The 14,469-nt window shown below is 39.1% G+C and overlaps 1 protein-coding gene across 1 annotated transcript in view; it reads right to left on the bottom strand.

Annotated features, from left to right (window-relative positions):
- LOC102697920 (NACHT, LRR and PYD domains-containing protein 3-like) overlaps positions 1 to 14,469 on the bottom strand; it is a 158,442-nt gene that overhangs the window by 130,575 nt on the left and 13,398 nt on the right. Inside the window, exons 2-3 of the mRNA XM_069180090.1 lie at positions 8,064 to 8,165; positions 2,303 to 2,416 (exon numbers count right to left, since the gene is read on the bottom strand). Of these exons, the coding sequence (XP_069036191.1) occupies positions 2,303 to 2,416; positions 8,064 to 8,098 (149 nt within the window). The 5' untranslated portion in view covers positions 8,099 to 8,165. The remainder of the gene's footprint in view (positions 1 to 2,302; positions 2,417 to 8,063; positions 8,166 to 14,469) is intronic.

The raw sequence follows: 14,469 nt of genomic DNA, 5'->3' as shown, positions 1-14,469 counted from the left end.
CCAATGAAAGACCATAGTTCCTCCAGATAAAAGAGGCAGCACAGGCCCAGAAGGGGCCCCTCCGACACTCTTAGACTCATCTCGGACAATCATGTGATGACCAGTGTGTCCGAGTGCCAGGACTTTACTTTGTTCTAAGAGTTGAGATCGGAGGTCGCCCGCGCGTAACCAAAGGATCCGCCTGAGGTTAGCCCAGCAGCAAGCCTCGTGAACCGCCGGTAACCCACCGCGAACGCTCGCCTGATCAATGAATGAACTACTGTCGGAACTGTCGACAGCTGAATTTCAAGATTCAGGACTAGCGCTACATAGGGAACGATCTGGTCTTCTTCCCGTCTAAAGAGTGTGACTTGCTCGGGCCCACAGTCAATTTTCATGAGCACAAACTCTCTTAGTTCAGCCAGGCCTAACTAGCTGGTCTTCAGAGAGTCACTGCTAGTGCACCAAAGCAGGAATTTCTCCTTCTTTCTCCCACACCTCAGCTGCACCAGGACTGCATGGCACCGGGCCAGAGGATGCTGATTGGACGCAACAGCCTGTTGCTGTTCCTTTGTGTCTGCGGGAAATCTGAATCCACATAAATTGGATGAGTATTCAACATTCTGAATTACAGCCCGAGAATTCAACTGTGACCTCAACCCCAGTTGATGTCAGTTTAATTTCTATGAGTGATGTACTTGCTTTTAAGTATCTAGTGTAGACATTGTAATCTAAGCTCTTTAAGGAAACGGTATAAATTAATGGTATGCTGAATGTATGTGTCTCTTGGTATTTAAAACTTCGTGATTGAATGTATACCTTTTGTATTCTCCTAACCCTCACTATAAGATCTGTTATGTTTATATGCACATTTTATGTATTAATAAATGTACAGTCGTGTATTAGTATTCGCATGTGTGCATTGCGGGGTTGTTCCGCAAGGTCAATTTTCAAATAGCCATCAAAGAATCATTTTGGGACTTACTGTTACAATTAATTCTTGTCCCAGGAAATGCACAAAACCCCTACACTCCTCTCTCCACATTTAGACACAGGGCTGAAGTACACAGACCAAGTGTGTCCTTTCAGAGTGTCTCTGTTAATGTCAATGTAATGTTTAGAAGTGGCTATGCTGGTCATAGGGCTGTTCTACTTCACCTCCAGGCTCAGTGTCACGATCCCTGCCTCCCGGCAACGGAAGAGGCAGAAGAAGGCGTAGCCTTACCCCATCAGTTTACCTATCAGTTTTCTTATTCACCACCACACCCCCGTCTCATCCTGTACTTAAACACCTGTCTTTCCCTACCTCCTTGCTCAGTATTGGTTTTCCTTTCGAGCTTCCTGGTTGCGCTTCTCCTTCTTCTGTCTTGTATCATTCTCGGTTTTCGGATTACGGATTTTCCCCCTTTGACGACAGTTTTTCAGATCACGGCTTGGCTTCGGTACTCACGCTCTGTTCTGGATCTCTGGCTTCCCCTGGATTCTCGGATTGCTCTATTGTCTACGGTTTCGGATCACGCTTTGGCTTCGGTAACTCGTTCCCTATTTGGATCTCTGGCTTCCCCTGGACTCTCGGCTCGTTTCTTTGACTACGGCTTTCTTTGGATCACGGCTAGGCTTTATCAGCTCCTGCAAGTGGGTTCATTCACTGGTTTCGGTTTCTCTTACCGAATCCTTAACACACAGCCACTTTTCCTCTTCATGGCTTGAAGGAAAGAGCCTGCAAGGGGCCAGCACACAGACCCAGTGTGTGAACATGAACCTGAACTCCAGGGTGTTTCTGCTGGTTTCCAGACTGGAGCAGCTCAGAGAGCCTGGAGTCACTTTTCTACTGGGGAGTCAGAGCTGCTCAGATGAAGTCACATATTGATCATGTACTGTAGCTTGTGATTTTGTTGGTCAAACTGATAAATCTTCTCATCTCCCTTTTGGTCCTTCACACAGTCACATTATCCTGTACATTCAATTACCTATTAATCCTTCTCTGACCCACTTAAATTTTTAACCCTGTAAAAGCACCAGAAATTCAACACATCCAGAATGTGAAAATCAGAAAATCCAAAAGATGCAAGTAGTGTCCACATTTACAATAAAACTACAATCATTAAAGGAATGATTGGGCCCACCTGGTCAGCTTGGTAGTTAGTAGCTAATTGATCCAAGGATCTCAGCCTGTGTTTTTCTTGAAAGACACCAGGTAATCAGTATCACCCACATTTGTCAAGCATCCTTGGCTTTGGAAAAATAGTATATAAATAAAATTATTCAGCAGTATTTTTATTGTTTATCTCATGATGCACTCAATGGACAATAGTGATCCCACCTTGGGTGAGGAATGAAGGTTCCATCAGTGAACTTTATTGGTGAATCCATTGACTGGTCACTCTTCATGGAGACACCACTGGGAATTGGTGACCCTGGTCTGTCCAGCTTCACCCTGTGAACAACACAGACACAGTCTTTCCAATAACCTCCAGTAGCAGCAAGGCTTATTAATAATACAGGAATTAAGTTTGCAGCTCCCTTGCCAGTTCCTCTCTCACAGCCCTTTCCCTCTTTCCTGTTACAATAGCCAGGGTACTTAGATAGGTTCCTATGCAGAGAACTGAGCCAAGTCCAAGAATCGTAATCCAAACAACCAGAATACTGAGCAGTGAAAGAATGAAGGTTACTGAAATACTTTAGTGCCGGGGGTGTGGTGATGAGACTGAAAAGGATAAGTGTTCCGGAGAGGTCTACGCCTTCTTAAAGGGATAGTGTATGATGTAAATATTCCTGCAGAAATTTTTAGCTTTTAAATATATAACCAAACCTTGTGCTTGCCTTTCTTATTATTGTCTACAATTAATTTGTATTGTCTATGCAATGCAGATATCAAGTCTTTAATCTGATTTACCAGTGACACCTGTCTCTATGGTAAGTCTATGGTCATTCTTTAGAGTGTCTTTCAGGATGTCCACTGAGGACACAATGGTCATGTGTACCGAGTCCAGCTATCCAGGTATTAAAGTGGATTCCTTTTCAGTATAAATAAGACTGTGCCCATTCTTTAAGATGTGGTAGAGAAAGAAAGTGGAGATACTAGAGAAAAGAAGAATCTGCGCTGAGGGAAGGCTCCTCCTTTGATACAGAATAGATAAAATAATCTCAGCACTGTCTTAAATGAGAACTTGTTGTTCAAGAACTCTCTTGTAGTTAAAGGAGGGTATTGACATGGACAGCACAGGTGTATGGGACAAATTTTGTTTTGCTGATGTTGTTTGTGAATTTTAGGTACATTCCTCGGACATTTTTAAATTCGCAATTAGATCTTGGATTTGGATTAATACTCTCATCTTTTCATTTTTTTAATTACATAATGTTAGCATGCCCAAAAGGGTTGGGCAACCAGTTGACCTTGGACCCCTAGAGGTTTTTTTTTCTCCTTAATAAGGCGTTTTTGGTTCCTCTCCTCTGTTGTCTTCTGGTCTTCTGTTCTCTATTGACAAAATGTATTGTCAATTGCATTGTTAAGTGCCTTGAGGCAACTTTGTTGTGAAAGATGCTATATAAAAATAAATTGAATTGAATTGACCTTTGTATTTTGAACTACCCGAGCCCTGAGACATACCACTCCTCAGCACACATGAGCATGTATCACGATTGTAATCCCTTGTCTTAAGGGCGCTCCTGCCCTTTTTAGTTGAGTACATGCACCTGCCCTCTGTTTTGTCTCCTTATTTAAGCCTGGCACTCTTGCTGTTCCTGGCTCAGCACTGAAAGATGGACGCCCGGAAGCCCACCTACCAGCGGGTCCAGGAGAGACCCGACGGCACAGGCTTCATCACGGCATCCTAACCGTCTAAGTCTGGGGCTTGGAGCACATAGCCTCATTACCCTGGTTTCATTCTTTGTACCTGTTCTGGATACCGTTCAGGATTTTAACTTTTGTTTGTCTCCAGTTGGATGATTCACCCGGTTTTGGACTTTGGACTGTGCCCCAGATTTTCCCCCTTGAACTTTCAGAACTTGTTTGCCTGCACCACGCACACCGAGCACAGGATCACCGTCGTCATGCCCCCCCCCCCCATCTGTCAACCTGTCCTGATCCTCTACATCTATTCCTTGTTGTTCTTCTCCACTTCTGGATTATACCATCTGCATAGGGTCCTGAGCTACGCTTCACGAGAGCCTGGACTGGCTCCTGTTACAGCATGAAAGAAGGATCTGATCAATACCCCTCAGATACTTTTCATGAAACAGAAGGTTTCACTTCTTCCAATGTGTTATTTGACTACACATAAAGCAAACTGTGACAAATAGAGACACTTCAGTTCATCCCACTCATCATGAGTATAATGGATCTTTATCAGTCAGCCGATGTCTGTGAATGACTGAGCTCCTTTCAGCAGTGTGCACCTCTTATCAGTTACACCTTGACAACACAAGTACCTGTGACTCTTTCACATACTGTTACATGAAGAACCATACAGTATGTGGCAGTGTAACATCAATGAATGTGATCATAATTCATCATTCAATGTCATTCACCAATCAACATCGCCACAGAGCTAATAAAATTATAATACTTATGCAGTGGAATTGTGAAACAAGACTTAATGAAGTAGTCTGTAATCCCTGAACAAATAAAAATGTCCAGTCTCTTCCTGTAAGTGTTGCAAACTGTGTTTGAAATATTGTGTTTAATATAATATAAGTGTTGAAATATTGGACAATTGTCCCTCACTGTGCTTTTAGTCACCCCTTCTCAGACCTTCCCTGATTTGACCAAATCTACCATGACAGCTTTATGATTTATATCACAACTTGATACAGATCTGTGGCAAAATTATTGCTGTACTTCTGTTGGGATATTCGTTTCCTACTGTATTTATACTGTAGTTTTGCCAACCTAAAGTGAACTTTCAATTATACCATTTAAGTGAGATATAAGGTATTAGAACAGGGGTTCTTAACGTTTTTGAGAGTGTGACCCTTTTTTAGGATTAAAAAAATTCCATGACGCCACCCCCCTCCACACACACAGCTTTAAAAACTTTTAATATATACATTGCAAAAATTGTAAGCCTACTCAATTAATAACAATAACAACAATAATAATATTGTAGAGCTTTCAAGTTCAATCAGGACAAAGGACAAGTGGGGATAGGGAAACAAGCAACTGTTTTTATTCTCCTTTTAGAACAATACCAACCACAGGGTTTATACACACATAAGGGGACCGAGGGAACACATACACATGTTTAGGGTGGTAACTTGTTAACAGAAAACTACACACTTACTAAACTACACAGGACACTTAAACTAATATCTATTTACACGAGCAGGGTCAGCTGCTGGTCTTCGTGCAGACCCTTAACTCCTAGCCTGCTTCGCGCGGTACCCTGAGTGCCTAGGTGCGCTTCCTCCTCACCACTGGGCTAGGGCAATACAATATATATTTTTTAAATATAGCACCTTTCATACTTTTTTTGCAACTCATAGTGCTCATTTAAAAAGGTTAACACTTTACGCAACTTAAAAAGAGCAACAATAACAAATGAAAAGAACCCTGCACAAACAATACAAAGCTCTGAAATTATATAAGAAAAATCAAGTAAAAGCACGAGTAAAAAAATATGTTTTAAGCGGCAGTTTAAAAATATCCACAGAACCACCCTCTCTAATATTTTTAGGTATAATATTCTACAGTTTAGGAGTGTAGTAGCAAAATGCTGCCTCTCCAGTCATCCTGGGTCAATTGCAACGAACTTCCAGAGTTAGTACATAGCTGTGTACTAAGTTGCGGTTTAGTTAGTACGGTACTTTCTGGAGATCATCTCCAGCTCTGAGTTCAATTGTAGCGAAAAAATGTGCGGAACAAATTTGGAGTTCAACTGAACTTGTGCTTGATCCGGATCCCAGGGCTCGGTGTTGTTGTTGTACTAATTAAAGTCCGAACTGCAGGGGACTGTGCATCAGAACATTTCAAGCAATCTGATTAGTAGGTTAATACTGTACATAGGCTACTTTAATATACAATTATTACTTTGTCTGTTTCCTGTTTATATTTAAACTACATTTCCTAAAAAAATAATGTTAGTTTTTAATTTAAGAATTGCATTTAGGCTACAATTCACCAGATGAGGGTACGTAGTTATTAATGGTATACTCAATTGCAATTATTCAAGAAACAATTGAAACAAAAATCGTTACAAAAGACACCAACTAATGACCAGTAAAGTTAAGTTTTATTTTTAACAGAACTGGAAATTAAACTTATAAAATTACTTGAGCAAAAAAAACTTTTATGGTTCCTCTGACCTTCTAAGCATTTCTATTTTTTTAAGGTAATACATTTCTTTAGCACGGTGTGCCTTTTGTTTACTTTCCAGAACTTTCATTTTCTCCTGAAATAAACTTTTCTCTTTCTCATCCTGTGTCAGTAGGAGCTTACATTTCAAATTAAGTTATTTCTTAGTCAGTTCCAACAACTTCCTTTCAAAGTGGGGAAGAGCTTGCTGGCGTGTTGCTCTGCTAAGATAAGGTTATCCTGTACAACAGTATCTTCTGACACCTGTGCACAATCCTACAACATTACAAGAGCAGCGCTACAACAAGAGTCATAAAAACGCAAGAAGCCACATTGAATGAGACACACAGAAAGGGAGAGAAGCTTGCGGTCAGAGCCCCTGGAGAAGTTGGGGTTAAGGTCCTTGCTCAGGGGCCCAACAGAGTCAGATTTCTCTACCAGCCGAGGGATTTGAACCAGCAAACTTCTAGCCACAGGCACAGATCCTGAGCAATAGTGCCACTGCTCTGCCCTTGTCGCGATTGTAATCCCTCCTCCTTAAGCCACTCTGGCTCTTTCACTTCGGACCTGATTTTGTGCACCTGCCCCTTGTTCCAGCCTCCTTCCAGCCCCGCTTAAAAGCCAGATGCCCACTCAGTTCAGGGCTCTGCATTGATTCCCGTATCATGAAAGCCCAGGACCTGGAATCGCCAGGCTCCGTTAGAGTTTTAAGTTTCTGTTCCTGTTCCCGTTCCCCCTGCCGGTTCCGACCCAGTTCCCATTTTTGACCGTCAGTCTCAGATGGACCGCCTGGCTTTGGACCTTTTGCTTTCATCCTGGATTTCACATTGGACTCTGTTTTGGTTCGTTTGCCTCGGCCACACCTCCCCCGACCACCAGCACTTCATGGACATGCCCCCCTGTTTTCATCCCCGCTTCCTGCATGCCTTTTTTCCCTCGTGTATTCTCACTCAACCCCGGATTGTGTCATCCACATAGGGTCCGGAAAGAATGCTTTTGTTACAGCCCTGTACGTATGCTTTGGTGCCGCCCGGTTCCTCATTACCCCTTCTTTCCTCTGATAACCATGATTATGGAGACCCATCACAATAAAATATTTAACAAATCTATTCAGTATACTCCCAGATTTTAAAAAACACATTAAAGACTCATGCTCCATTTATATAACTATTTGCTTAAGTTCTGTTCTCTTCACTCCCTAGGATATCTTAAAATTCACAGCTAGTAATAATGATTGGCATTAAACTTAATTAATAGTAAATGACACTTATATTAATACACACATATTAATAAACTTCATTATTAATAAATGTGGTATGAGCGTTAAGCAATTTGAGTTAAATATTGCAATCATTTTCCAAGCGACAGATGCATAAATTCAGTACATAGTTTAGATCTTTTAGAACCCTTAACAATTGCAAAGTCTGGAAGTTTCAGTGAGATGATGACAATTTACAGCAAAGATGGACAAATTATCTGTAATGTTTCCTACATAATGCATGTCTGATGGTACCATGACAACAGAACCTTGAACTCTAGGCCCAAGACAGAAGGGCCAGGAACCCTCAGCCAGACATGACACAGCAGGATCATGATCATGACCCCTAACTGAATATTCTGGCCATGATTTTATATATTTATTGCATTAAATAATGTGGTACTATGAAGTGATAAGACTTCCTGATATTCTATGAAGATACAGAGCACATTCCTCAAACACATCCTCACAGCTCCCTGCCCAGACAGCAACAGTGACAGAGTCAGTTCCTCAAACAAAAGGACACCCTCTTACCTCTCAATTTCAGGGCCCAGGCTCCTCAGACTCATTTCAGAATCTGCTCCTCTCCTGAGGATCAGAAGAGGGATTCAAGGACCTGATCCAGACCACCACAACCTGCCAACACAAAACAGAAAGTGAGAAACTCTCATTAACAGCACTGACACTCACACACTGTACTGCTCATTAACAACACTGAAGCACATTAACAACACTGAAACTGTCACAACACGTACTGCACATTAACAACACTACGCTTAGAGTCTGTACTGTACATTTATTGTTATAAGTAACAACAACACTGAGAGTATGTCAGTGTTGATAATGTGCAGTACTGTTGTGACAGTGTTTCAGTGTCTCACACACCATACTGGAAATGAACAACACTGACATACTCTCACATACTGAACTGCACATCTATATAGTTTTTTGATAGTGGTTTATTTTCAAAATACACACAAAACAGGATAATTACCCATATTGATCTAGTGGGCTAATCACAAACATACAACATCCAAGTTACATTATGAATCACTATGTAATGTCTAACCAAAAAAAGATATAAACCTGCCTGCTGTACCAAACAGAATACAACCTAGAGTTAAATATCTCGCCTGCAAAGGGACCTGCAACACTATTTTTACATTTCGGGGTTAGAAAGAATAAACATTGATAAGTGCATGTCAAACCATTATAAAAGTAAAAATGTATACAGTAACTTCTAAAAGTTCAATGTCACATCACAAAATAGACTACATTTTCAGGCATGTGCAGTACCATATTCTGCGATTCAGAATGAGGCAACAAAACATTCAGTGATGTGAAGTGGCCCTATTACATTGAAAACAAGCAGGCTTGTGAATCCATCTCTTTTGATCCAATAGGAATAATGTTCTCAACTTCGAGATGGTTTTGCCGACAAATTCTGTACCTGAACATAAACAGTAAAGGAACATGTCTGCTGCACAACCTGTACTTATTTCCTCATACATAGGATTACATTAGTCATTACAGTGACAAGTGAGCAGGAAGGGTGGCTTAACGTCGCCTGTGGCGAGACCAGAGGTTTGGCAACTTGCAGTACTTTCACAAACTTCACGACTTTGTACTTAATTCAAATTTGTCATTTTTTTACTAAATTGTCAATTAACTTATTTTGTTACTGAGATTTAAAAACCAGTCTGAAAAATTGGGACAGCAGTTCTCCCTTAAATCTGGATGCTTAAAAATGAATGCAAACCTATCTTTTTGTTCTAAAAATGAATTCACTATACAGTATTTGTATTTGTAATTGTTAAAACAAATTAAATTCCAACATCACTAAACTAGTAAAGATGTTGTACTCAGCATCTGAAGGCTAGAGTCAAGAGCATTTTGAATACCAGATACAGAAACTCCCAAGAAAATATATGAACAGGAAAACTACATGTAGATTCTTCTCATAACCTTTCTTTTCAGAAAAAGCTACTTTCCAAATATGTCTCAATTTTTTAGAATTGAATGAAGTATAAATGTGAAAAATAACTGTTTTACACACAAACCATTTTAAAGATTGCTGAAGTCAATCAGAAATTAATGTCTTCATTTTCAAATATGTAAAGACATATCCCAGTGGGCATTGATTCATCGAATACACGTATATTCACGGCGAAAATACGGCTATACGTATATATACGTCGCCTCGACGTATAATCAACGTCAAATTACAACCGTAAAATCGACGACCTTAATAAACGCATATATAACGTCGAAAACACATCTAACACAGTGCCTGAGGCTTTTTACTGTATGTATCGTGTGTGCCGCAACTAGGAGTATACGGCACTCTGCACAGTGTACAAAGTAAATTATATTCGCAGTAATTAATTTACACCTGTATAATAAATAAAGTAAATATAATAAATTAATTAGGTGACGTTCAGTTTCACATTTTTCATCACTCTCGTGGTTTGTATTGCCTGGAGCGAAAAGTACCATAAGCGTTCATTTTTGCAGCTCTATGGAGGTTCTGAATCATTAAGAAAAAATTGTTGTAAAACCAACAGAAAGCACAGACTGCTATAACTAGTCCTAGTTATATAACGATTTTAATTATAATGATAAACTACTGCAAGGAATCGGTCCACCTGAGCAAACAGGATCGTAATGTTGACACTCAATAACGACGGATAGCCCTCCTGCCCATCAAACAGAGTGAGTGACTGTTCGTGTCATTTAGTGTTGTCTGACCATTTACAAAGTACTGTACAACTATTTTTTTAGGGCGCAAATTAAGTTAGGTAAATCTTTTTGCCCAAAACTGAAGGGGCGACATTCCTCCCTCCCCCCGTGATGCCAGGCCTGTCCCCATCCTATTCCATAATGTCATTATATATAATACAGATGCAGCCATTCAAAATGGGTGAGGTATTTCGCGGCATACCCCGGTGGGCGTGTCACAGTATCACGCGGTATCACGCATTTCATGTGTGTCACGTGACTAACTATCCGGCGTCGCCAGGGGGAGCTTAACCTCTCATGTACAGCATTTGAGCCTTTAATTTTGAACTGTGTATTACAGCATGGTAATCATCAGTCATTAAAATGTTGGTATATTTTATGAAAGCAAGATTGCTCAGTTGGACAAAAGTACACAACCTACCTTTATCAGAAATATTTATGCATCAAAGCCTTTACTGAAGATATTACTAATAGTATTAATAATGGATGACTTTGGACAAGCTGTATACTCAAAGTATAATTTCTTTAGCACATTTGTACAAGCACTTGGAATCTGTCCAAGCCATACTTTGTCAGGCATTTTGTTTTACTTCAACGGGGCATAAAAACTTCCTTGCTTTTAACAGGGCGTTTCATAATTTCTAGCTACGAAAATGATTTAAAATGCGACACCTATCATTCAACTAGAGCTTAAAATATCACAAGGAAAAATACACACCGGTATTCCATTTCTCCCTAAACATTGTAAGCTTCGAAGTCTTTAACTAACGTGATACCGGAGTCAACAAGCATACTTTTAGAATTTGATTAAAAGGGAATATAATATGGAATCGCGTATCTAAAGAATTTAATAACGGTATGATTATATCCGTGTATTGCGGCAGGGCTGTGTAGGGCTGTTTCGCCTGCCTGATCATGCGAGCTGTCTTGTAGCCTACTGGTCTAGGTGCGTGACTATCAACTGGCAGGTTGTGTGTTCGAATCCAGCTGGTGCTGGACTTTTCTTTTAACAAACATTTCTTCGAAAAAATAGGTAAGCGATATTATGGACAATCAATTGACTTTTATATTTCAAAATATCGCAACATGATCGATATTTGCGATATTTTGAACATATCTTCCCTTCTGACAGCGGTTCCTGCTTCTATTGTGTGTGTGTGTGCAACAGTAAATTTTTATAGAGAAATGGAGGCTGGACAGTATGCATTACAATATAAACATTTATATTGATTTAAATCGTGTTCTGATTTAAATCGCAAACGCGTGTTTAATTATGTGTTTTTTAATCATGATCAGGCTAATGCATTTCTACATTTTCTGTATGAACCAGCTTAGAGGTTCATACAGAAAGACAGCTTGTGTTTAAATTGAGTGTAAGGTAATTTATGCTTCTAAAGTCATGGTCAGTATTGTTGTACTGTGCTGTACTGTGTCACATTATTTTATAGCGTTTTTATTGCGTTATTAAATCCGGTGGCGCTGTGTTAGTTTCCTGACTCACATTATTTAAATTGCGACACTGATCATTCATCTCTAAATAAACTTTATTTTATATAGCGTTTTAAGCGAATAGGTAATTAGATTGCTCATAAACCTAATCACTTTTTCTACATAAATACAGCGTGATTGCTCTCTGAAAATGCTTTTCCTTTATTTTTAAAGTAGGCTCAGATTTCAACTATAGATCATATTATTATAAACTTTCTTGGAAAAATGTATTTTATGTAAACCATGTTTGCTATTAATTCATTTAGGGCTAAAATACGTTCATTGTCTTCCAATCGAGTCAAGTTGACACTGGAAGCCTGCCACACCCGGACTGTTAAACCAACGCATTAGCACGTCAAAGCCCATTGTTTCAGGTGTGAAGAACAAACCTGTTCCCACACACCCTGCCCCCACTACCATTAGAATATACACAAACATTTTAGCGTTTCATTCTGAGCAGAAGACCCTCACACCTGAAGAGTGCTGGCTGTGACGAATTAAACCGGTTTTACAGGTTTCAATCACAGACCATGTGACATGGGAGTCAGGAAACTAACACACAGCGCCACCGGATTTGATAACGCTATAAAAACGCTATAAAATAATGTGACTTGGCACAGAACAAGTTTACAGCACAGTACAATAATAAATGCTGACCATGACTTTAGAAGCATAAATTGCCTTACACTCAATTTAAACACAAGCTATCTTTAGCCCTCTAAGCTGGTTCATACAGAAATGTAGAGATCCAGGCTCAGAACACACAGCTTCATTAGCGAATACATATGCAGGACAACTAGAGAAGACGTTTTACAGAGGATGGATTTTTAGAAACATCCCATCAGACATCCCATCATATTCACAACGTGAAATCTAGAAAATAATATTACGTAACCAAAATCCGCAATATGGAAACAGAACCTGTGTAATTGTTGATAGATGATGTACTCGTAACATTTTTTCAAGACGAACTACAACATTTAAAAAATGACTTGTATGTACTTGATATCTCTAATCAATCCACGGGTCCCAGCACAAAACGAAAGTAAAACGCATACCGTTTCTCGCTTCTTATTGCTCAAAAGTAATTTGACCGTATGAAATGCATAATATAAACCTAGAAACATATACGTGAGCAGTACTTAAGCACTGTAGTATCGGTGTTAAGACATACCTCTCAAATACTGTAAATCAAGTTAAAAATATCTCAAGACCGATTCTGGTCGTAATGAAACCATGCAAGGGAGTTTTTATGTCCGTTGCAGTTCTTTTGCAACATGAATATAATTATATCGTTGTTAATTTCTTGAGATACGCGATTCCATATTATATTCCCTTTTAATCAAATTCTAAAAGTATGCTTGTTGACTCCGGTATCACGTTAGTAAAAGACTTCGAAGCTTACAATGTTTAGGGAGAAATGGAATACCGGTGTGTATTTTGTTCTTTAAAGTACCGAGACCAGCCATATACTGTATGTTTATGTTAAGATTTCCCTTCAGTGGTAAAATTAGATATGAATATTCAATACTTAAACGGGCACAGTTAAGACATTAAATATACATATACATATTGTATACAGTACAGTTTGCATACGGTAATATGTTTATGTTACGCGATTAAAAAATAAATAAATAAAACTGGAAGGTCCAGCACCATCATTATGTTTATATGGTTGTTTTTGTTGGTTGGTTGTTATTATGGTTATTAATAATACGATCTATAGTTGAAATCTGAGCCTAAATAAAAAGAAATAGCAAGTGATTAGGTTTATGAGCAATCTAATTACTTATTCGTTTAAAACGCTATATATAAAATAAAGTTTATTATTAATTTGCTGGACAGAGCGGTGAACATTATTATGCATAAGACAAAGATAACGATCCTGATCAGTTTAGAAATCTGTGTACGCTGTAAGGTTTTTACTTCTTAAACTTTTAAAATACACGTTTTGAATAGAAAGAAACGCTAAAACGCTATATAAAATAAAGTTTATTATTAATTTGCTGGACAGAGCGGTGAACATTATTATGCATAAGACAAAGATAACGATCCTGATCAGTTTAGAAATCTGTGTACGCTGTAAGGTTTTTACTTCTTAAACTTTTAAAATACACGTTTTGAATAGAAAGAAATCCTCTTCCTGGTACAGTATGTATAGCAAACCAGCACGTCTTTTTTCTCCAATCAGAGGGGTGTCAGATAGTGTCAGCCAATCACCATTCTGCGTTGGGTAGCAACGGGTGACTGTTCTCAGGCGGAAGATGTAAACAGCTTAATGTTCGTGTTAAATATTTTTTTTTAATTCAATTAAACGGGCACAGTTAAGACATTAAATATACATATACATACTGTATACAGTACAGTTTGCATACGGTAATATGTTTATGTTACGCGATTAAAAAATAAATAAATAAAAATGAAAAGTCCAGCACCAGCTGGATTCGACAACACACAACCTGCCAGTTGGTAGTCACGCACCTAGACCAGTAGGCTGCAAGACAGCTCGCATGATCAGGAAGGCGAAACAGCCCTACACAGCCCTGCCGCAGTACACGGATATAATCATACCGTTATTAATTTCTTGAGATACGCGATTCCATATTATATTCCCTTTTAATCAAATTCTAAAAGTATGCTTGTTGACTCCGGTATCACGTTAGTTAAAGACTTTGAAGCTTACAATGTTTAGGGAGAAATGGAATACTGGTGT

Source organism: Lepisosteus oculatus, chromosome 18 (assembly GCF_040954835.1).
Source record: "Lepisosteus oculatus isolate fLepOcu1 chromosome 18, fLepOcu1.hap2, whole genome shotgun sequence".
NCBI lineage: Eukaryota > Metazoa > Chordata > Actinopteri > Semionotiformes > Lepisosteidae > Lepisosteus > Lepisosteus oculatus.
Note: the sequence above shows the minus strand (reverse complement) of the source record. Positions and strands in the feature narration are given on the sequence as shown.